This window comes from Curcuma longa, chromosome 16, assembly GCF_044706935.1.
Source record: "Curcuma longa cultivar G26 ecotype Majalengka, Jawa Barat chromosome 16, ITB_CL_G26_1.1, whole genome shotgun sequence".
Lineage (NCBI taxonomy): Eukaryota > Viridiplantae > Streptophyta > Magnoliopsida > Zingiberales > Zingiberaceae > Curcuma > Curcuma longa.
In genome coordinates, this window is record NC_133876.1 from 1722470 (window position 1) to 1748190 (window position 25721).

General features: G+C 35.7%; 2 protein-coding genes across 2 annotated transcripts; both read right to left on the reverse strand.

Moving 5' to 3' along the window:
• Positions 1-188: 188 nt before the first annotated feature.
• On the reverse strand, positions 189-749 carry LOC141847542 (uncharacterized). The gene has a single exon (XM_074735596.1). It carries the CDS (start codon positions 747-749, stop codon positions 189-191), a length of 561 nt encoding a protein of 186 aa, XP_074591697.1.
• A 15088-nt stretch (positions 750-15837) lies between these two features.
• LOC141847964 (ethylene-responsive transcription factor CRF1-like) lies at positions 15838-17201 on the reverse strand. The gene is made up of 2 exons (XM_074736072.1): positions 17118-17201; positions 15838-16921 (listed from the first exon to the last, which is right to left on the reverse strand). Exon 2 carries the CDS (start codon positions 16841-16843, stop codon positions 15878-15880), a length of 966 nt encoding a protein of 321 aa, XP_074592173.1. The 5' UTR covers positions 16844-16921; positions 17118-17201; the 3' UTR covers positions 15838-15877.
• Between the last annotated feature and the right edge of the window lie 8520 nt (positions 17202-25721).

Below are 25721 nucleotides of genomic sequence, written 5' to 3' on the forward strand. Positions count from 1 at the left end.
GAGCGAGCTCTTCAATGAGTCAGCTTCGATTCCTCTCCACTCGCAAAAAGAAAGAAAGAAAGAAAGAAAGCAAAAAATAAAAGGAGTTTGCATTCAGATCTTCTTCTTCTTCTTCTTCTTCACCAGCTTGACTGATTATGGAGCATATCGTCAAGAACAAGAGCATGCTCTCATGAAGCCTGTTAAATTCAGAATTCAATGTGTTTCTTTAGTTTTTCTTGGAATAAATTGATGCACAAAAATTGAAGGTGTGGCAAGAAGAGGACCTGGGTGGGCTTGAAATTGAAATGGGCTTCTTCACTCTTGTCGCTCTGCTTCTTCGCCGTCGCCGGAACGGGTGCGAAGCTGCAGTGAGGCTTCTTGAGCCCCAGGAGCTCCTTCCACTTGATGGCGGAGCCCCTCAAGGGCCTCTCCGGCCAGTCGCAGCCGCCGCCGGCCTGCGACAGGAGCTCCTCCCTCAGCGTGGTGACCGCCCGCTGCCGCTGACCGTGTCCGTGCCCGCTGTCCTCGAGCGGCAGCAGCCGGCCTTTGAAGAAGAGCTGGTCGGCGTCGATGGTGGAGTTGCCGCCGCCGACCGCGAACTCGAAGTTCGGGTCCGGTGGTGGGGACCGCACAGCGGCCCGCGGCGGCTCGACGGCGAAGTCGCTGGAGAAGGAGACGCGGGGGCTCATCGGCGGCGGCGCCGCCGCGGCCGGCACGCCGCACAGGGCCTGCCGGTCGGCGCTGAGCTGCATGTTAATGCATGCCATGGCGGAACAAGTGCAGTCAATCAGTCAGTGACAGAAGAGAAGAGAAAGAGAATGAATGATTCTTCTTTGTGCCATTGCTTTCTCTATATATAAAGAGAAGCAACTCGACATTTTTTTGATTTTTTTTAATGATTTTTTTCTTTTCCAAATTCAATATCAAATCAGACTCGATTCTTGATTTAACTGTAGATTAATTTTAAAAATAATTATGTAATTATTCCGGTTGAGATCGCCTCTCGGATAATCAATTGATCATCTGGCTGGGAAGTTGACGGTCAGGGTGATACTTGATACCTACGAATAGAGAAGGAAGATGTTGTAGGCTTCTGAGGCGCCGCTAAGACTTGCATAGCCAAAGAGAGAAGAGGGTAAGATGGAGTGGAGTATGGTCAACAGAGGGAGCTCGAGACGAAGTCGACTAGGGCGAGACGAAATATGGTGGAGCATGGCCTTGTCAAAATAGGCTTGGAGGAGTAGCTTGGAGGTCGGGCGTGAGATCCCGAGGTAGTACAATCTTGAGCTGAACCGAATGTCGAATAGGTATTTGATCCCGACCGGGATTGCTTCCCAATTCGAGGGTGTCTGTCCGATTTGGATGAGTACTGAGTCCAGATTGCCGAACGAAGGTGCAGGACCAAGCCAATCGGCTTTGGGATCATGTTTCCTATCTAACGTTCCATCGAGTCAGACTAAATATTTACCTTATGGATCTGGTTATACCGATCCATAATAGTAATATTAGTTGCCAAGCGACATATCATTCACTCCAAAATTAATTGATTCAAAAAATTAAATATTTAAATTATCAAAAAAAAAAAAATGAACTCAGTCCGATCAAACTGGAGTTGCAAGCCGGTAGACCCCTAAATGAACTAAATAAGCAAATTAAGTATTCAATTTATCAAGAACTCATTTATATTAATTTGGCATATATCAGATCAATTAAATAAATACATAAAAATAATTTATTAAATTTATTTATGAATAAAAATTTTAAATTATTCATAAATAATATTCATGAATATAATTTTATTCATCAAAAAAAATTTTATAAAATTTTTTATAAAATTTGTAACCAACAAAAGAAATCTAAATTATAAATAAATTTATTAAATAAATAAATTAATTTGATAACCAATCAAATAAATTTAAATTATAAAAATTTTAAATAATCAATTATTTTAAAATTTTAATTATTTTAGATTCAATTTGATGTAAAATGTGATAATGCTCACGCCAAGCGTCCCTCAACGTTGATCCCATGATTAGATGAAGGAAGGGGGGGGGGGGGGGGGTACCAAGCGACTCCTTAAATGGAAGGATTATTTGTCGTAGTCGTAACTCGACTTCTTGCTCATTGATGTAACTCTACCATTCGAGTACCAATTAGGTTACACCTTAGGGTAATTATTCACGTCCTCAAGCCCTCATCATCATCGATCCCACGGTTAGATGAAGGGAGATAAATCAGATATTGAGTGGCCCCCTAAATGAGAGGATTATTTGTCGTAGTCACAACTTGAACTCTTGCTCGTTGATGCATCTCTACCATTCGCATTTTAGATTCAATTTTGGAAGCAAAAGATGAAACTATCACTTTGTCGACCCCTCCAAGGTGCCCCTCCACTATCTAGAAGAGGGTAAATCATGGAGGGTTTCGCTCTTAGCAACAATAGCGCCTATAGGAGGTTGAGGTATATTTTTTATTCAGATTCGTTTGACCCCTCTAGGATAACCTCCCACTACCTAAAAGAGGGTAAATCATCACTTTGCCATGGCACCTACAGAGGTTGAAGCAACTAGCAGGTTATTTCTATCTCCCTAAGATTCTACCCTAAGTAGTGCCTGTAGGAGGTTGAGGTATATTTTAGATTCAATTTTTGGTCACAAAAGATGAAATCATCACCTTGATAGCCCCTCCAGGCTGACCTTCTCATTACCTGAAAGAGGGTAAATCAAGGGGGCTGATCTCTCTTAGCAACAGTAGCACCTACTAGGTAGGGGTTGAAATAACTAGCGGTGTATTTCCATCTCTATTGAGGAATCATTCTTGACCCTAACTTTCAACCCTAAGCCTATTGCCAATAATACTCTTATAGGAATCATCTGCGCTTGATCAATTTTTGAGAATAAAAGGATGAAATTGTCATCTTAGCGGCTACTACAGGATGATACTTTCCACTATGAAATTTTTGGAATAAAAGAATAAAATAGAGAGATCAAAATCACATCACAGGTAGATAAATTGAATACTTAATTTGCTTGTTTAGTTTCATATAGGGTTTTGATTTGATTACTGGAGGAGGGAGGAGAGGAGTAGAGAGTTGGAAGAACTGCACGTGGTCAACTGGTCCGGTGATATAAAACTCACAGGCACAGCTACACGGGAAGTTGCCACCTTTGGCGTGGTCCATCGTCAAAACAAAACAAAACAATGAGGAAGGTGTCGGTGGGAGATGGGGGATCGAGTTACATGTGGTGTCAGACGTGATCATGCACTCTCTTTAAAAATTTGGACCAAAGCGGTCGGGTCGGATCAGGTCAATTGAGTTCGATTCAACTCCTAACGACAACTGTAATCGTACGTCGTACCCTATGGTCTATATGTTGGATATTAGAGCCTTAATGAACCAAGACGGTTTTATAGAAAAATCGGAATGTCATCAATTGATGAAAGTCGTAATTGACTTCAAAATCGAAATCTATGTTTCGCGTAGATATATTTAGACTATTAATATGCTCAAAATCGATTAAGGGTGAATGAGAAATTAATTGTTTAAAATCAGGCCAAAATAATATTAATTATTAATTAATGTTATATAAGGAAATGTATGGGGAATAGTCCCACATCGAAAATTTTCGATGAACTTCTTTTCCTTATTAATGATGTTGTAGTTAACACAAAAAGCTCATGTACTTTCTTCTAAGGGGCAGGTGCTTACACCTGTGAGCCCGCCACGCGCGCACGTGTGCAATGGGCGCTTTGTCGGCTCGTGCATTCATCTCATCTAGTGCATTCGAAGTCCAAAAAACTTACGAGAAGGTTTGCTGATCTCGGAATTTGAAGTGCTACTATTCCGAGACGTTCGTCGTTGTATCTTGGGAACGAATTGCTGCTATTCATGGGTTTAAAAGGATGGAAGATATCTCCATTGGAATGAGGTGTGGAGATGTGGACATTCTTTAGACCCTACAATTGGTATCAGAGCGAGGCCGCTCTTCACCGGACTAACCGCCGGATGAGCCATGATCCGGATCTAACCATGTGGGTTGAACCTTAAAAAACAAAAGGAAGTGGGGGCTCCCGTGTTTGAATCAAGAGGACCAGACACCGGCAGGGTGGACCGAGGGGTAGGAAGTCCTGGTGGGTCGAGGATTCAGACATTAAACGGAGGCTTTCCGTTTGAGGGGGGGCCTGTGGTCCTTTGTTTGAGGGAGGGATTGTTGGGTTGCAAAGGTGCAAACATAGTCTCACATCTAAAAACACATAGAAAAGATCATGGGTTTAAAAGGATGGAAGATATCTCCATTGGAATGAGCTAGCCTCGAAGAATCATATCAATTTGCATTCTTCGGAAGCTAGCTGATGGAACCAACACTATAACCGTCTCCGATCAAATAGTTTGTACCAAATAAGATATCTAAATCTAATCAACAGTCTGACCATGTCAGGTTTACGACTTTATATATCCTCTATCTCTCTTAGCGATCGATCTTTTTCCATTGACTCAGTCGGTTCTCGGCTCTTAATTTCAGGAAGGGGAGATCGGAGAGAAGCCTGAAGATGGAGGAGGACAATGCATCGGTTAAACCAGCAACTGAACACTAAACAGTTGGTAATTTGTCAACGATGCTATCGTTCATAATTAACTTCATAATGTGTTTTGAGGATGAACGTTGGATTAGGATATATAAGTTTTGAGGGGTTCCATTCTCTATGAGATTTATTGTTCATTTTTACTTACAACTACCTTGAAACACTCTAATAGCTCGACCGTAATCATTAGGGTGTGTTAGGTTTGATTCAAGTTATCGTATATAATTTTGGCTATGTAATTAAGATTATGAGAAATAAAACATAATTTAATATTATTTGGTTCAATTTAATTAATCCAATGAAATTTATTTAGTTAGAGATTTTAATGTAAATCGAGTTTTAAGATTTTAAATTTTAAAATTATATATATATATATATATATATATATATATAAAATTAATAGTGATGCATGTATACAAATAAATAAATTTGAAAAATATTTTAGAATTTTTTATTATCTTATATTTTTTTGAAATAATTCTAGTGGATTTTAAACTATATTTATTTAGTTTATCTGTTCAGCAAAATGTGAAATCCGTCACTCTAGCAATCCTATACGGTCGGCCCCACGACCATCTATGAGGAGGTAAATTGAGAAGCTGCAGTTGGTCACTACGGAGGAAGGCATTGCCTCGGCTTCGTCGATATTCGACCCTTGTCCACTTCAGCAAGTCTGTCCCGCACTAACCGACTCAATCATGCCCTAGGGAGCTTATTTAGTTTATCTCAACTATAGTTAGGAGTTTGATTCAATTAATCAAAGTTTAATAAAAAATCTAAGTTTAAAAGAAAATTGCGTCCTTGTCCCTCACACATGCGATAGTGCGCTCGCACTATCACCGCTACCGCCTAACCACCTCCCGCCCTCAGCAAGCCTTCTACACCAAGGAACGGCGGCGACGTTGAGCCGGCACCGCCCTAGCTACTCACACTCAACGATCACCCCCCCCCCCCAATGAGCCTTCAACGTGAAGGAACGATGACGACGTCAAGTTGACACCGCCCTGACTGTTCGCTCTCAACGACCGACCTCTACCAAGTCTTATGCACGAAGGAATGACGGCGACACCGAGCCAACACCACCACCCTGGTTGTTTGCTGCTTGTGCTTGAAGATAGACTGTGGTTGATTCTCTTTAACCCCAGAATAAAGAAAAATCTCGCTCTACCATAGTAATCGCATTCCCGAATTTATAACTCCTTTCCTGACATTTTACTGATGTGGTGATAATATTGTAATACTTAAAAATTGATTATAACCTAAACCAAATAAGGTCATTGATAACCTTAAATAGATAAACAAGATTATCAATGATGATCTTGAATCAAACACATCCTTAAAGATCTTTCAAGTGGCGATGACCTTTTAAGTTTTGAAAGTTTAAAGGTGATCTTGTTTTCTTAAAGATCCAAGTGAGTTTTTTTTTGCTAGCTCTTGTGTTCTTATTTTGTTAGTCATTCTTAGGGAATTCAGTTCTTAGGATTTTTAAATAAACCACTCATTTCATCTGCCAATTTCGCCTTGGTAACACCCTAGGATCGGACTAAGGGTTCAAATTTCTTATCAAGCTTGTATAAATATGTTTTAAAATTTTTTTATAGAATTTGATTTGAGCTCGATCGAGCTTTCTATCGAGCTCAATTAATAGCATCATCATTTCCTTATAATTTATATAAAATATTTATCTAATACATAAAACTTATATTATTTTTTATTTTTAATACATTATGTACCATAAAAAAAGTGAGCATACAACAAAAAGCATAAAGAAAACTCCATCACTTTGTTCTCCCATTTTTGTCTCTCACTCGTGCATATTTTGCTCGATAGATTATCTGTGATAGCTTTCGAGTACAATCTTAGTTTCCATTGCAACCAACCTATGTTTGGTGGTAATCGTAATCTATCATTGTATCTTGGAAAATAAATATCTGTCGTGATCGAAGTACCGCAGAGGAGACGAATCTATTTTAAGGAATTTGCATTGAACGCATGCCTCAACTTCTCTTTTGTCTGAACACTTAGAAATTTACTTGGACTTGAGATTACTTCTCGAATACTCGGCACTCGATGACTCGACACTCGGCACTCAACATCGACACTCTATGACTCTACACTCGACACCCGATGACTCGCCCTCGATACTCTACCTCAGTACTCGATCGACACTTAGTGACTCAGCACTCGACATCACCACATTGGTTGACTCTGCACCTAGACAAGTCAGCTAGGTCATACAAGATAGCTCAGTCTTCCAAGTAGTATAGTCATCTCAAGTAGTTCATCCTTTTTTATTTAATAGTTTGAGATTATCCGCTCAAACCATCTCGACAGATAAATTTGAAATTAATTTTTATGTAATTTTAATTCAAAAAAATTCTCCTAGCTATATCTAACAAAGATTATCCAACACTAACAACTACTACAATTTTAGGCCTCATCAAAAATACCTTGTTAGCATGATGTTGAGAAGAATGCTAAAAGGACATAGAAAGGATCTATTTCAAAAAAGAGGGGAAGACAGCCCAAAGAGTTCGAGATCAACTCGAGTAGATTAACAAGCTCTCAGCCATTGCACACTAATATTACAAAGTTCCTTGCTTGATAATGCAATCAAACCATAACACTTAATAAAAAAATATTTATAATTGACACATTAGGGCAATCCTATGAGAAAAAATCATATTCTCTTATCAGTCTCAAAACACAAACCAGACCTGTAATTTGCTGCTGCCTTATTTTATCACGACCTTCCCATAAATGGTGGCTGCACAACAATGTTACAGTCTCCAGCATCCTTTGATTGCTTTCCCCTTTTTGGAAGAAAATTCTTACAAATACGTCGTAGTTGATGATGTTGAGAAGAAGGCTACAAATTCGAAAGAAAAGAAGAATATATATAAAAAAAAGGGAAGGCAATCCAAAGAAGGTGTAAGGGTATATCAGTAAGACTGAGTGGACAAATAAAGGAGTGAATGGAAAGCGACGATACAACCACCCCCTCTCCTCAAAGTAAACAATACCATATTTCCATCAATATGGGGTTATAAGAGGAGTTGAATCACATTAAATTTATTATCCGCGATCTTACCCTACATTGTAAGAGATTTTACAATTGCAATCAATACTCTCCTTTTAAAATTGACACATATATATAATAAATAAAAATAAATTTAAAAAATTTAAGATTGATAGATCTCTAATAAATTAAAATTTTAATCTAAATTAATATAATTTTTAATTTAAGGTAATTTTTTTCCTAATAAATTAATGCATGCTATGATAGAAGATAGCAAATTAATCATTCTTTGGACAGAAGGGGTTTGGTCCCCATATAGATGAGGAGGTTGCTTTAAGGAAAGGAAATGGAGTCTGTCTATGTCTCTGATGGACGACCTTGACCAGTCTTTTAATTTGGCTTGTGAGCTGGCCATGTCTCGTGCTCGATAAGACCACGTGAAGCCCAGGGTTTCCTCCCTGTGTTTCCCTGGCCAGAACAGGACAGTATTATATTAATTGATCTCTCTCTTTCCCTTTCCCTGAAGCAAAGCAGGTAACTACTGCACCAACAATAATTAACGTTTTCTTTTCTTAACGTTTTCTTTTCTTTTTTTTCTTTGGAGTTCGTTTGTACGTGGATGCTGCATGGGAGCTGCATGTGGCTGTGCACATGAATGGAGCCTTCAGTCTTCCTGCTGATGCTCTGGTCTGGTCTGATTTTCTCTTCTTCTCAGCTTCTCTTAAGGTCAGAGTAGTAGCTAGCTAGTGGAAACAGATTTAGAAGGTACTTGATTAAGTATATAGGTTGCTGCTAATAATGCATTTCCCCAATAGAAAATTGATAAATTAGCTTGAACTACCAGACCTGACCATATCTAGTTCAATTTTTTCTTTCAACAACCTCATTTTGCTGTGGAGTTCTAAGGATCGTTAGCAATCTAATAATTTCTTTATCATTGCACATTGTCTTGAAATGATTAAATAGATATTCACCACTACAGTCAATGCATAAGAATTTTTAACCTTATGATTCAGTTGATTTTTAACTTCGTTCATATAACGTTTGAAACATTCTAATGCTTCATATTTATAAGAAATTAAATACACATGATCAAAATATGTGAACTCATCAATAAATGTAATGAAATAGGAAGCTCCATGTCTAGTATTCACATTCATTGGACCACAAATATCTGAATGAATTAATTGCAATGATGATTCAACTCTAATAGCCTTACCAAAAGGTTTCCTAATTAATTTTTCACCAACATAATGCTCACATACAGACAAGTTTATCTTAGCATGAGTACACCCTCTTTAGCTAATCTATTCATATATTCTTGTCCAATATGTCCTAATCTAGCATGTCAAACTTTATCATTAATTTTAATATCACTAGTAAGAGCAATGTTTGAAAAATAACTATCAATTTCATAACCAATATTTGATTCTACATCAAGAACCATGAAACCATTCGTTAAAAAAGCATATCCTATTAACACAGTGTTAATTCAAAGTTTCACATACCGATAGTAAAAGTTAATATAATAACCCAATTTAAAAAGACAATTAACAGAAACTAAATTCTGTTTAATCTCAGGAGCATAAAGCGTAGGTTGAGTTGCAAGTGTCCTTTAACTTCAATCTTTGTATTGTTTCCTATATATATTCATTTGTTGTCAGTTAGTATCTGATAGTACTCTATGAATGTAGCTCGCTCACGAGCTACATGATTTGTTGCTCCCGAATCTATAATCCATAAAGAATAAGAATCACTTAATAACATTGTACTAGCAATATTATGCTCATGAATGGAAGATAAACATGGATATACCTTTTTCGACTCAATACATTCTCAACGAAGTGACTCTTCTTGCCAGAGTTAAAATAAATCAATTTACTTTTAGGTTTTTTCCCCATGTTTATTCCCTTTGAATTGTTTCTTGTTTGGACTCAGCCCAACAATAACTGCACAAGATTTTTTTCCTTTCCTTTCTTGAACTACTTTTTCTTATTCTTAGATCCAGACGTTCTAATAGACCTTCAACTACAAAAGCTTATCTAGAAATCCTTGCGGATTCAATTCTCTCCGTCTCCAATTCAACATGGCGTGAGACATCATCAAAAGTCTTAATAATTTCACTGTGAATTATATTATATTTCATTGTCTCCTAAGAATCAGGAAGGGAATGATTACTGCATGAACCTGTTGTTCATCAGTCAATTGATAACTAGCAGTCTTTAGTGGAAGCATTTGAGAGTTTTTATAGCTGTCAATTTTAATTGTCAGCTAACGAAGCTTACTCCACTGTATTTTTTCTAAGGACAACCAAGACAGTATGAGCTAATGGCAATAACTCATACTCAAAGATCAAATCATCTACTATTAAACTAATCAATATACCGTTAGTAGTAGAGTCATTTTTCTTCCATGCTTTATGTGTTATAATCTATCATAAATTAATACATTATTTAGTTATTCAGTGTAAATCATGTGTATGTAATTTTTGATTAACTCAATGTAAATCTGAGTTGATATACAAAATCAAGTGATAACTATGTTTCCACTCATCATTCGTATATCCAAATTAATCAATATTGATCAATTATATTACACACATCTCATCATATAAATTAATTAATAAATGAACTAAAAGAAAGAACAAATCATTCATAATGAATATGTTGTTAACACATAATATTCTATTTTCAAATTTGTCAACACATAACATATTTTTTCATAGTCACATACTATGTTAAAACAACATAAAATCATAAACAACTCTAAAAAATTAGATAGGTCACTACTGTTCCCACTAAGACATACACTAACACAGTAGTTATCAGTATAATTCATATCTTTCTAGGCTCAACTAAGGCAATCTCAGGCAGACTGACTTTTAGATTCTTTGAATCTACATTTGGATCCACCTTAATCTCTTTAGGATCCTCTCGGAAAGGTGATCTATAACTAGCTATCCACATGGACTAGATGATAAAGTAGTCCTTTTTCATCTCCATATATGTGATGCGCCCTTCACAGCGCCCATATATATGGCGTGTTGTTTCATTAAACTATTTCGGTAGTAATTGAACCAGAGCTCAGATTCGGTAATTCTCCAAGACAGGAAAATTCTATTGCTCTAGTCTTTAGAATAATTTATCAAGTTTCCCAATGTGTCCTTTGACTCTATAAGAAGGATTATATATTATCTTCTCGATAACCTCCCTTGGCTTATTTTGTTAACATATTACGACAAGTTATAGTGCATATTATTTGTGTCATCTAAAATTGAAATTAATATAGTCAATATAAAACCGATTAACCAGTAACAAAACTAGTTAATTCCAATTCAAAATAAGTATATAACTAACACACTAAGAACACATAAACAATCAAGAAAATAATTTTTCTCAATTTTAGGAGTTCTAGTCATCTGCTGACTTCGGAAGTCGGATCCCGAGCGATCTGTGTGGATTTGAGTGTGCAACCTACTCAACCTGAGCACTTTGAGTGTTATTTTGCTTCGTCGACTCGAGTCCGATCATGACAAACTCCTCGAGGCAAAGTCAAGTCCAAGTAGGTACATCTTGAAAGACTCACCAACGTACCTCAGTACTCGACAAACTCGAGTCGCACTGTTAACCGAGTCCAAGAGGTTCTTTAACACCCACTCGACATACCTGAGTCGTTTGATTTACAGACAATGCCAACTTTGAAAGTTAGCTGAATCTGAGTTTTTTAAGTCGAGTCTGTGTTGTTCTTCTGAACAATCACTCGACACGTTAGTTATGTACTTGACTCGTTGAATTTACTCATCATCCTGAGTTCGAGTTATGCATGCTGATTCCGAGTGGGATTTGCCAACTCTTAAGTCAATGCCTAAGTTCTGTGATCTAAGTCCAAGTTTGAGTCAGATTTATCATCCCCAGTCTCATTCGGCATCCCACATGCCAGAACCACTCGGCACGACTCAACAACCTCGCCAAACAACTTGACAGTTGTGCTCCCAAGTGCCAAAATATTTAGCAGTACTCAATTGACTAAGTCCGAATGGATTACCAAATCTCAAGTGCAAATTTAGTCCAATGCCATCGTTAAAACTAATTTAATTGGACTTTTATCTAAATCCAATTTTTTTTAAAGTCATAATCGAAGCTGAAGCAAGAAATAACAAAAAAATGCTATCAACTAATTAAAAAAATAAAACCCTTTTTTATACAGGAGCGTACTGTTTATTTTTTCATGAATAATAACTTTACTGTTCATTTTTTCCGTATAAACAATAATGGTACTGTTTACGATTTTTCTTGGGATGGCCAGTACCTACTGTCCATATTGTCAATGAACAATAAGTTATTGCTTGTACTAACTTCTTTTTTTTCAGATGAACAATCTCATTGTTCATCTTATCAAATGAACACTTGTTCTCTCCATTGTTCACAATTTTCCCTCAACACTGCCATGCTGTTCATATTTTGTTTCACGATTAACCAGTACATGATAAAATTCTAGATCTTATTATGTGCAGAAAATTAACATGCACACAGAAATTATAATTTACTAACATGAATCTGAATCAAACATGCATATTATTTTTCTCTTCTGCAATAAGATGGAATCCGCCACCTTAATGGCTTCACACGATCGGCCCCACGACCATTTATGAGGAGATGAATCAAACGGCATATTATTTTTCTTTGATCTATACGCAATGTGCGCGTACATAATCGAACGTGCATATTAAATAAACAAATCAAAATGCATATCATTTTTTTTCGGATTTACATGCTCTGATACCATTATTAAAAGATCGATATGCATAAACAAATATTTATATACTATATATACTATAAACATATATAATTAAACACTTAGAGTGATCAATGCCTTACAAATGTGATCTTGTCTAACGGATGATCCTTGTGTTTGTCGTTGGAAGGATGTTACGCTTTGCGCTTTGGATGCTCTCACGTGTGCAAGAAAAAGAAAAAACCTTGGCCCTCTTTCTTTTTGCCTTGGACGTCTTCTTATAATGGAGCATGATATATAAGGTAAGTGGGAGAAGTGTGCAGTTTTGATAACTGCCCACGTCCTCACTACCAACATCAACAACAATGGTTAACATTGGATAAGATAAAATTTCTTTTTTAATGATGGAGAGGATGAAAAAATTTTAAGCTTTCTGTGATCATCATCATAGCTTTTCGAAATCTAACACTATCGGTTTCACTATATAATTCCTAAGTTCTTGTTTGGAACTTGAGGATAGACCTAGCTTCAGGCCGGGTCCAAATCAGACCCAGTCCAAACTCGTAATTGGGAGCTTATTACTCGTTGACTCGATTGCACAAGTTTGAATTGAAATCATGTAAATTAATTAAAAGATTAGTAAGATAATGAAAAAATCTAATTGAAAATTTTAGTAAATTAAATAATAAAGTTGCTTTATGTTATGATATTTGATGTGATCATTGACAAACATATTTGTATATGAGTGTGATATATCATTGGATCGATAACTCTAAAAAATTTAAAGATATTTATTATTCTATAAAGTTTTTAATGAATCACATAATGCTCACAATATCTCTTAATTATTACGCTTAATTTTATAAATAAATATAGATTAATTTTTAAAATATTTTTAATATCATTTAATAATGGTAATAATATTGTAATGAAAAACTTAAATTTATATGTCAACGTGTTATTTGTGTATTTTTTAATATTTATTTTATATATCATGTTTTAAATTAATGCATTTAAGATTGATTAAAAAAAAATTAAAATCAAATTAAATTAATTAAAATTATTATTTCTTAGTTATGATTGCATTCTACTCTAATTAAACAATGGGGTGGATTTTATAAAATTAATAGAATGATATTTAAAAAAATTTCACTTGATATACTAATAGAATTCAATATATCAATTATTACATGATTTATTTCAATAAAGAAAATTATTATATTCATTTTTTATATAATATAATAATATTATTATATATTTATTATTATTATATTACATACACAAATTATGCTCGCATACAAATCACTTGGATTCAATACAATTCGGTAGGGTGCTAGGTCGGTTAAGGTTCACATCCTAATAATTCCCGAACCGGCGGTTTAAATGGTTGGCCCGGTGATTTTTTTTATAATTGCTATATGAAAATTTATTTTAAAGAAATTTCATAGCCAAGACTCAAACTCAAATCCAAGTCACCCAAATGAGAGTTTAGTATCATAACCAACTACGCTATAAATATTTACATTTTTATATGAACCGTCAGTTCAGTAATTTCTTTTATAATTGTTATATGATCAAAATTTATTTTAAAAAGTTCCATAGCGATCTTCCAAATGAGAGTTAAGTATCCTAACCAATTAAACTATAAATATTTATATTTTTACGTGTTACTTAATTATTTAATAATTAATTAATAATTTTCTTTTACTATGTTATATTCTTGTCTAAGACTGCAATTTGGTGAATCAGTGGGAGATGATAGTTGAAGAAGTGGTGTTGTAAACTTTAACGGTAAGGGGATCGATCAATTGAAGACGAAGAAGGCACGAGAGGATTTGCCACACTCAGATAGAGATTAGAATGAGTGTCGAGGGACTCGGTGGGTCACTCTGATGATCAAATTAGCACAGGGCTTGCGAAAAGTGCAAACAGTAAGACAATAGAGGAAGAAGGAAAATAGAATAGTCTTACCTCTTGTGTGTTTTCTCCAATGTTTATATATTCACCAAAAAAATATTTTCACGTTCACAATCTTGGGATACCAGATCTGACAGTCATTACTTGTTTCTCCATTCCTTGCATATTATGTGTATGTAGGAGAGCATCTAAAAGACCATATCTATTACTTATATAATTGTTCCTACGTTCACTTGCAGTATATTTAGGAATATTCATAGTAACCATCAACAGGACCCTATAGAATGATTAGGTTTTAGAGAAGTCATAGAGTCTGAATCCTTCAACGTTGGGGTGGTTGAGTTGGTGAAGTAGTTGAGAAGGTTATGTCCTCTGGAGTCGGGATGTCCGAGTTGATGAGGGAATCGAAGAAGTTGTATTCTTTTGAGTCAGAGTGGCCGAGTTGATGAGGGAGTCGAGGAGGTTATGTCTTCTAAAGTTTGGGTGGTCGAGTCAGTGAAGTAGTCATGAAAGTTATGTCCTTTAAAGTTGAGCTAACCGAGTTCATGGATAGAGAAGTCAAAGTTCTCAAACTGAATTAATGAGGTCGAAGTTGGCTCTTTGGCCACTACCAAGTCTTGACTTTTGACCTCTATCTATTTTTACGAGTCTTGATTTTTGACCTCCATCTAGGCTTAACTATTAATTTGACTTTGCCACGTATGATTTCATCTTCTTACCATATCATATTATATTGTTATTTTTAATAATAGAAAAAATTAAGAGCAAATAATTTTTTTTTCAACTCTATAATAATTCATTTATGCTAGAAGGAAAGAGTAAAAATAATTTCGACTGTTGGGAGAGAGAGATTTTTTATTTTTTTTAACGATTTAAATTATTTGATCATTTTTTGATCAACAATTATGATTTAATATCTATTATTCTTCAAACTCTATAAATAAAGAGTTTATTTCATTATTTTTACACGATCCTCTCAAATCTCTCTCCCTCAATTTTAAAATTTCGATCGCTTTAAATTTTAATTCTTTAATTATAACTTATAGGCTTTGATTCCCTTATGTTCTAAAGGGATATATGAAAGTGCAGGTCCTTTTTTATTTTATTTTATTATGCATTTATAATATTAATTTTTTAAATATAATAATATTGAACTATAACGAACTATAATTGAATCATAAATTGATGATTCCAAACCATCAAAGTGTTGATTCTGAATCAAGATCGGACCAGATCGGACCTACGCAAAATCTGCTATTGACAAAACAGCAGCAGGCAAGTCCGCTAAAACCTAGGTGCTTTGGCCCAACTGGATACGGCCCATTAGGCCCAAGCTTGTTGGAGTGAAAAGCACTCGACGACAAACCGCCACGAAAGCCGGTCACGGACGGCCACGTGTTTGGCGTTGGAATGCCAAAAATACACAGCCATCCGCCGCTACGTGTTCGACTGTTCGATTACTGCAACCTCCACTTTTTGTACATTAATTCATTCATAAAAAAGGAAAATAAAATTCCCGGGAATCCGCTCCCTTCGCCGGCCGCGGCCGTTGGGAGGCGGACGGAGACATTCTCTGGCGAAAACAAATACAAGCACCGAAGTAGAAGGACGAACTATAGAAACGAAGCGGATTGGTTCGAGTTAGATGGGAGACAGGGATTCGATCGCGAACAAGTCGCCGATGTCGGCGAAAAGGTCGTCGGCCTCCGCCGCCGCCGCCGCCTCTTCGCGGATCGACAGTGGGCCGAAGTCACCGAGCGCTGATCCGAGAACGGCGTCGCTCAAGTCCTCCTCCAGGAAGCCGATGGGAGCGACCGCCTCTTCGTCGAGGAAGCCGAGCGGCTCCGGCGCGTCGAACGGAAGAAGGTCGTCGAAGATCCCGTCCTCTTCTTTGAAGGGGAGGAAGCCGCAAAGCTCCAACGGCGGTGGGCTGGTCGCGAGGCCCGTCGTCTGAGGTTTGGGCTGCTCTTCTAGCTTGGAGGAGGAGGAGGAGGAGAAGCTGCGTAGGACCGAGGTCGGGGAGGCGATGTCGCGCGATTCCTCCCCGGAGTCGTACCTGCTGGATGTGGAGGTGAGGTTGGTCTCCGAGAGGTTCGTCTGGGGTGCGAGGGTGGGGAAGTTGATGGTGGCATCCGGACCTCGTAGTTTGATGGCGACGGAGTCGTACATCTTCGCCGCCTCCTCAGCGGTGTTGAAGGTTCCTAGCCACAGCCGTACCCGTCTCCGCGGATCCCTGATCTCCGCCGCATACTTGCCCCACGGCCGTTTCCGGACGCCGCGGAACCTCCGCTCGCCCCCTTCGTCGCCGCCGCCGCACGCCGCGGCTGTAACCGTCCGCTTCTTCTCCGCGGCGCCTCCGCCTCCCTTCTCAGTCTTGCGCTTCCCACCCTCCGCCGCACACGCGCTATCTTCCATGCGTACTTCCTGGACGAAACGCCGGAGGCGGCAACACCCGCCCTCGTCGCCGGAAGAGTCAGTCGCGTCGTGGTCGACGCAGAAGATGCGCAGCACGCGCCGCGGCGGTAAGCCACCTGATTGACGCCGCTTCCGCCGCGACGGCAGGTTCGTGTGGGAGTCACTATTTCCCTCCGCCCTCTTCATCGACATCAGAAAGGCAGGCAGCCCGATCTGCTTCCTCTTCGCACGAACTCCACTCTGTTCTCAGTTGCTTATCATCCTCCGCCCCTGCATCCGCCATTAAAAAGGCAAAAAAATCACATCTTTCCCTTCAGAAAGCTTCCAATAAGAAACGCAACACACAAAAAAAACATCAAAAAGCTGTTTTTTTTTCCGATGAAGAACATTTCCACGAAATCCATAACACTACTAACATGAACAGCTGATTTCATCATTCAACCGGTGGAGAACAGAGCATGCATACCTGATTAAGAAGCCGAAGCGCGGAGTAGTTATAGATGAGATGAGATAGCGAGCAGAGCAGAGTTTTCGAAGCGTGAAGTGGAGGAGGTTTCGAAGCGAGAGAGAGAGAGAGAGAGAGAGAGAGAGTGGTGAAGTCCCCAGTTCTATAGGATCGACGCCTGACAAAATTACTTTTAAAATCGGAGGTGTGTTCCTTCTTTAACGAATTATTAAGAGTATTTGACCCATTCTTTTGGGTCAAAAAATACCCCTGTAATGTAAATTCGTACGCCAAAAAAAATCTGACCACTCCTTCAGTCAAATACACCACTTACACTCATGAATCTCGTATGATGGGGTGGAGATAGTTTGCCTTGGCATGTCACAAAGAGTTTGTCAAGGTGAGTTGTAAATCAAAGTCAAATAGAGTCGGACTTGATCAAGATAGAACTCAAGTCAAGATAAATCGAGATGGTCAACTTGGGAGATCTCAAGTTAAGAACTTTTGAGTCGCATTCAAGTCAAGTCACACTCATGTTTAACTCAGATTCGACGCAGTGACTATCATCTCACTTGGCATCTGACTCTTGACTCTGAAATATTTGATACTCCGCGCTCAACTCCCGACTCCGAGATCTCTGATACTCAATGTCCAACTCCCAACTTCAGGATCTCTACTACTCAGTGCTTGATTTCCAACTTCAAAACCTCAACTCTGGTACACTCGAATGCCTCAAGCACCTCCAACCCTAGTCTCAACATGTCCGAGTGGGGAGGACGTGGTTAGCCGAGGGCGTGAAGAACATAAGATAACATGAGCAACAGAACGCGAAGAACATGTGGTGACATCACTCTCATTAAGAAAATAATATACACTCTAATAAAAACTCAACCACTTCTTTACTTCTCCCCTGTCTTTTTTCCTTTTGGATTCTTCAATCAGTGATATTCGACTTGAACGTCGAAGTGGCTACGCTAAAGTCCATCTTAGCCTCTATTCTAACCTTCTTGCACTGTTGCATAGATTCCCCAAACTTGTTCATTCCTAACCAAGTGAGACACACCTTGAAGCCCTCTGACCCAACACCAGTCTCATCCTTAGTTGTTCCCTCATCCGTAATCTCAGATCGGATTATCATACAAGTGTCATTTGATCTTTTCATGTTATAGTCAAATTTATTTCTCTTTTTGGTTGCTCAATCTACACTATTATTAGTTGTTCTTCATGCTTCATGCACACAAACTTTAGTGTTCTTCCAAATACTTCATGTATAATAACATGTTTCATGTCATCCTAGGACTCAAAGAATTCACCTAATTAAATATAAAATCTAATAGTATAAAATGATTCAATATGTTCTAAGGAGCACAATGAAAGATCATTTGTGAAATTTAGATAGTTTGAGTATATATATAATAATTTTGATCAAAATTGTTATATGGTTCTAAAAATTACCCAAAAGATTTGAAAAATGATATGACATAAAATGACTACATTAATTCATGTAACAAAAGAACAATATTAACTCATATAACAATTTTGACAAAATAGGAATACCAACCTTAAATAACTTTTAAAAATAAATAAATAAATTCAAAGTGATAGGAGTACTTAAGCCCAAAATTGTTACTTAATTTTAGAATTTTGTAGGTTTATATTTATCTAACCCTGTCTAAATCTACAAGATAGTCCTTTGGGGACTCCAAAACAATGGCACAATTACATGTCTAAAAATCTAATAAAGCATCCAAGAAAGTAAAACCCTAAAACTCCTTATGACAAAGTAAAAATCTTAAAATCAAAAACCATAAAAACCCTTTGAGCATTTTGCACTAACCTTTGGTGGATAGCTTATAGCACCAAGCATTTTGGCAATGGCTTGTCGATTTCTTAGAGCGAGCACGATGAAAATGTAGTGATTTGGAGGAGCATTTTTTTTTATATAATTAAAATGGGTAATTAAGGTAACTTTCTAAATATAAATTATAATTAAATATCAATCCCGACGATTCCATAAAAAGAAAGTCTTTACGATTTTTATGATTTTTTATTGGCGAGAGTGGAGAGCCGTTGCCAAAGAGAAGTAGAGATGAGGTGGACCTTGGCGTTGTGGCTCATCATGATTGAGGTGCAACACGGTTACGGCCGGTGCACCTCAGTTAAGTCACATTCGTGTGCTAATTGAATACAATTTGTTAACTTGTTTTATAGGTCACCCCTAATTATCCAACTATTAAAGGGCATTCTTTATTTTTAAAAAAAATAAAAGTCCATCTCATTATATTTTTTTTCTACTAAAAATACTCTATGGAATCAACTGAGTCAAAAATCTATATATAGAGAGAGCATGTTATATTAAAAGAATTATTTACAAATTAAACTTAATCAAAATTATTTAAATTTAATCAAAATAATTTTAAAATAATTAAAATCATTGTAAAATTATTGTACAAGCATTAACTGACTACTACAAAAGTGTGAAATTCATTAGCTAATTGCTATAACATTGTTTATGATACTACTACAATTGTAGCAACCATTTAGTGATTACTAACACTGATGTACCAACTATTATATATATATATATATATATATATATATATAGTATTTTGATCAAATTAGATTAAAAAATAATTAATTTTATAAGTTGTAGTAACTATGAAGTAACTGCTATGACAATGTTGTAAAGGCATTTTTGGTACGACAAATATAGTGGACTAATCTAAACCCTAACAAAGGATGCTATTCACGTTGTGAACCCAACCTAGCTTCTCGATTACACCTCGAATGCACTATACATTCACCTGACTCAACCTACTTACAATCCACCTTGATTGAAGTGTGCGCACCTACGGTTTGCCGCCATACAAGCTTCAATCGATCTCTTTGAACTCTAACTCAATAGCATGTATACTCACCTAACTGCCAATATTGAACTGAGGTCTAAGCCAAATTATAATAGATTTAGATTTAGAGCAACTCCCTGTACAAAATTAAGTTAGACATGGAGCCGAACAAACAAACCACAAGATAATTATATTAATTAAGCCAAATCATACACATAACCCTGCAACTCACTTAACCCAAGGCTTTATTTATTTATTTATTTATATATTTTTTTATTTATTTACAGCTGCATGCATTGTGTTCTGATCCCCGTGAGTTACTTTTAACTCGAATATTTTGTTCACCGTGATTGATTATCTATGATTATCCTGCTGACCTGTACAAAATTAACAACTGCATCGATCTTCTTTTGTCTTTTGTTTTTCTTCCATTAGTTTTATTTCAAACCGGTGAGTGTTTTTTGAATGTTATGGCCGATTCAATCAAATTAGTTTAAATATTAGGTTTATTTTTGAAAAAGAAGAAATTAAAGAGAAGAATGAATGACTAAATGCTATTACTTTTGTAAGTTAAAATGCTTCTATATATATATATATATATATAATTTTGTAAGTACGTGCGTACTCATTGTGACTTAAACACATGATATACAAAAGAAAGAAAAAGAAAGAAAGAAAGATCAAAATTAATATTGTGTTGTTGTATGTTTTTATTTGTTTACTAGCATGAGATTTCAACTCGTGGAAAGACGTGCATGGTAAAAAACAATGCACGTAATGAAAATCCCACGGCCAACGGACTGCATGCATGCATCAACCAACCCACCCAGTGCCACCAAACCCTAATTAAGTGCAACCTAATTTTATATATATCTCAGCCAGTCGCTTAATTATATTAAACTAATTAATTAACGATCGAAGAGACAAGAAAAGAAATGGCAGGTGCAAAGGACCGGCCACATCCGACAGTGTGGGAAAGAAGAAGTTCATCAAGTTCGACAATTCTGGGTGGGTTTTGGTCCAATTCCACACACCATGCACACTGCATGCGTCTTGTCTGTGCCCGTGTTTTGTGCTGCACCATCTAAAGATTTAATAAAGAGAAGAAGAAGAGGATTATCAAAGAGCTAGTTTCCTCGCAAGTCCCGAGTGGCCAATTAAGGATGATTCAATGGGGTACCAGAGCCCCAAATGTTCTTTTCAAACCAAACTGATTGAAGCCCTACTAAATGAGATATGTGTGTGATCATGGTAACAAAAGGTTTAAAAATGTATATTATATTTTGGGAGTTTGAAAAACTTATGACATTAGATCATCCGTTAGAACTCATTTACGTTTCTAGATTTGCACATTATATGAATCATTAAAAGGATTTTTAAAAAATAATAATAAATTTAAAAAGTATCTATCATATTTCTTATATTCAAAATTAATGCCTTTATTTCAGCTATTATAATTAATAATTAAGAGCAACTTATAATTAAACATAATTAATATCTTTATTTCAGTGCTATTATAATAACTAAGAGCAATTATAATTAAACTTGGACAAAAATATACGTAAAATACTTTTAAATCAAAAAAATATTTTATCAAGTTATTTAAACAATTTTAAATTTAAAAAGTATCTATCATAATTATTTCAATAATATTAAAGACATCTTTAAATATTAAAATAGCTAAATTAACTCCTACAACAACGTAACTGTAGCAATCATCAATTGACTATTACATAGTTGTAGTAATCACTATTTAACTGCTATAATATTGTGACAATATTACAATATTATTATAGCAGACAACTAAATAATTGTGATTTTAATTTTTTTAAAAAATAATTTTGATCAAGTTAAAATAATTTTAATTAAATTGATAAAGAATTTTTTAACCTTTTATCAAAGGGCGCACTTACATCTATTTTACCTTAAATTAAAGTAAAAAAAATTATTTTTCCTTATTTAAACCAAATCAAAATATGTTGGTATAATCGATCTCAAGTTAAGGTTGACCAAGCTTGATTTTATCGAGTTGGATTTAATATTTGATCAATATGTTAGTTAGATGTCAAATAGATCAAAGTTGACGGATACTTGACGGTAACATAAAAGTGAAGTAGGTCAAAGTTAACTAAATATTAAATGGTGGAGAAGTAAATGGGTCATGATTGACTGGACACTTAGCATACAAGAGGAAGTCCAGGTGGGCCATGAATGATTGGACACTTGGCACAAGATAGAAAGTTCAAGTGGATTACAGTTGACTGGATACTTACATACAAGAGGAAGTCTAGGTGGATCATGGAAGACTGGACACTTAGCATGAGATAGAAAATCCAAGTGGGTTACAGGTAATCAGATACTTGGACATACAAGAGGAAATCCAGGTGGGTCATGAAGGATCAAACACTTGGCATGAGAAGAAAAGTCCAAGTGGGTCACTGTTGATGAGATATTTGATGATCAGAAGTTCAACAGGGTGTTGGCATGAGGCCTGAAGTCCCGAGCAAATCAAGATTGATCGGATATTAGACAACGATGAAGTCCCGACAAGTCAAGGTTGATCAAATGCTAGGCAACGAGAAGTCTCTTGATAAGTAAGGTTGATTAGATGTCGGTAAAAAAGTCCTGGTAGGTTAAGGTCAACTGGATACTAGACAAGACGAGAATTCAACTTTGATAAGGCTGAAACAGGAGTATTAATCGATTGATAGTGATGCTAAAATGATAGAGCAAACTTTCGAAGGTCGTAACTTTTGATTTGATGTGAAATGAAAATCATTCAGAGCTCTTTGTTACTCAATATCAGTCGACTAATGGTAATCAAAAACGAACAGAAGCAAGTTGAATTCGATTGATAGATGGATTGTATCAGTCGACTTATGGTAGTTTACAGCGAACAGAAGTAAATCGAATTCGATTACTTGATTCAACTGATGATATTATTTGTTGATGAGTTGCATCAATCAATTGATGTTGATCAAAAATCAAACAGAAGCATATAGACTCAGTTACTTGATTCGACTGATGAATTAGTTGACTGAGGAGTTATATTAATTGATTGATGTTCAAATAATCAACAAAATTAGATAGATTTCAGAAGGTTCAGAGGTTGCTCAATGAGTCAGAGACCATATCAATTAACTGATGTGTAAGATCAGTCGACTAATAGACGGAAATCAATTTTGACATAGAGGCTTTAAAAGAAGAGTTTCAAAGAGCTTTTTATCGTCAGTTTTTGACGGTTTGAGGATGAAGTATTGCTGCATTTTCAGATCAACAAGAGACATTCGAAGTAATAATAAGCATCCAAAGCAAAGCTTACTTGTGTAAACGTGTTTGTTTCAATTTCTTTTGATTTTGTTTGATATTTGTATTTGCTTGTGTTTGTTGTAAGAACAACTTGTAAGAGGTTTTTTTTGCCTCCGGAAGGTATTCGAAAAGGAGAAGTTCATATTGGAGGGAGATCACTAGGAGTAAGCCTTAGATTAGTCGCTTAAGAGGCGGATATTAAATAAATCCCAGAGTTATGCATGTGGCACGCAAGATTGAGTTCACATTTTCACTGCGCATTCAAACGACAAATCCACAATCAAGATGAAAAGCGATTGGTGTTATTCAACTCCCCCCCCTTTCTAACTCTCAAGGTCCTAACAAAATAGACTAAACCAAACTAAATTTTAAAAAATAATTATTTCATCGAGGAGTTTCATACAAAAGATGACCTTAAAAAATTTATTTTTAAAAAATAATTATCTCATTAAACTCTTGATGATCTATTAAATTTATCCATATGTTTTTTTAATTTTAGAGTTTTAATAAAATATTAAAAAAATTACAATACAAAAGATTATTAATAAAAAAATTAAATATATTTTAAAACTATTTTTAATTTTTTAATTATTTAATATCTAATTACAAGAAAATAAGGAAAATTGAAATAAAATTAATAAAGAATATAAAAATAAAAAACTTAGTTATTTTATAAGGACTTTAATAAAAAAAATTATTGAAAATCTTAAATATCTAGAATTTATGCCAAATTAATCTTGTTTATTCTAAATAACTTCCTTAATTTATTTATATAATTTTTTAAAATTTTGAATTTTTTAAGTTCATAAATGAGTTTTCATCAAATGTCATTGATAATTCTAAAGAGCCCAATTTTATTCTAAATTTACATCATTACATTCACATGGTGGCCCTCTAAATTTATCTATTTTTTTTAATTTTGGAACCTTAATAAAAAAATTTAAAATTAAAAGGACATTGATAAAAGAAAAAATAATTATTTTTAGTTTTTATTAACCATTTTTATATTTTTAATTTTTTTTATTAAAGCTCCAAAATAAAAATAAATAAATAAATTTGGAAGATCATCATGAGTTTAAGGCTATAATTTTTTTTCTTCAAAAAATAGTTTTTTAATTCATCATTGACTTTTTTATAAAACTCTTTAGGAAATAATTAAGTTATTATTATTTTTTTATTCGATTTGATTCAGTTGGATTTTATTTAAATAAGAAAAATCAATTTTTTATTTTAATTTAGATTGAAATAGCGAGATTTATATTTTGAAAATTAAGTGCATTCTTTGGTAAAAATCAAAATATGATGTGGTAAAAATCTAAAAAATTTTAAAACTGAGTCAGCCCTTAGGAAAGGTCAAAGAATTTTTAATATAAAATTATTATATGCAGAGTATTTTTACTAATTGCTATAATAATACTACTAAAATAAAATTATTTTCGATTCGAAAAATATAATAAGATATCCTTTTATTTATTTCAAAAAATATATCATTTTAACGATTCAGATAATTTTTACTTTAAAATCCTAAATTAGGGCAAAGGTTAAGTTTCCTCCACCGAACGCTAGCTGCATGCCTCGTCTGCTCATGCCCATGGCGACTGGTAACCAAGTCCAGCCAACCTTGCCACCATTAATGTGCTCGAAGAGGCGAACTAGCAGACGTACGTGCTGCCCACTAACTCTCCATCTTCCCTTCTCAGATCGTTTTTAATCAGTTCAACTTCAAATTTGCAGGTGCGGGAGTTCCCAAAAGCTACAGCAGGAGCACCGAATCCATGGCTTCTCATCCCACTTGCAGATTATATTATATATAATTTGCTTTCATAAATAATTCTAGTGAGGTAGACTCACTCACCCTCTGTATCTCACAATTCTTGTCTTCAACACGAGACAAGAGCTTAAAGCTAGAACATGCATATATGCTCAAGTGATGGACGCCTTTAATTTCTATTTCCCTCATAAAGTGTGGCAGGGAACCCTTGTTTCAAGGGTTTAGGTCGTCCACTTGTGTTGGCGAACCCTAGATGAGTTATTGAAACGCTGTTGTTATATATATTTTTGGTTTAGTTAATTATTTGCAGACGATTGACCTCTGCTAAGACTTTAGAGCTGAGACAGCAACGTAACTGAACTGATCATCAGTTTGATTATCTTAAATTTGACAGGTTTCGTAGTAGACTTTTTAAACCTATATGTGTATATAATTAAATATATGTAGATCATGCAGTGTGAATTTATTGCCACAGGGTGTGCATGAGATCAATCATGCAGTAACTCAGTTATTAATGGGAGAGAAGCTAGCTGTCCTTGATTGCCCAGAAGTATAAATGAAGTGATAATGATTTGAAAGTACTGTAAGCCGTTATCTAAGGCGCCTCAATAAATGACCTTATCTATGATCGATATTAACTCTGTGATTTTTTCATTAATTAGATCGTTTGGAGAAAGAAACACAAACGATTATGGAGAA

Bases quoted from the DNA above. Each gene is read 5' to 3' on its own strand.
- LOC141847542 (XM_074735596.1), bottom strand. From the start codon at position 749: ATGGCATGCATTAACATGCAGCTCAGCGCCGACCGGCAGGCCCTGTGC.
- LOC141847964 (XM_074736072.1), bottom strand. From the start codon at position 16,843: ATGTCGATGAAGAGGGCGGAGGGAAATAGTGACTCCCACACGAACCTG.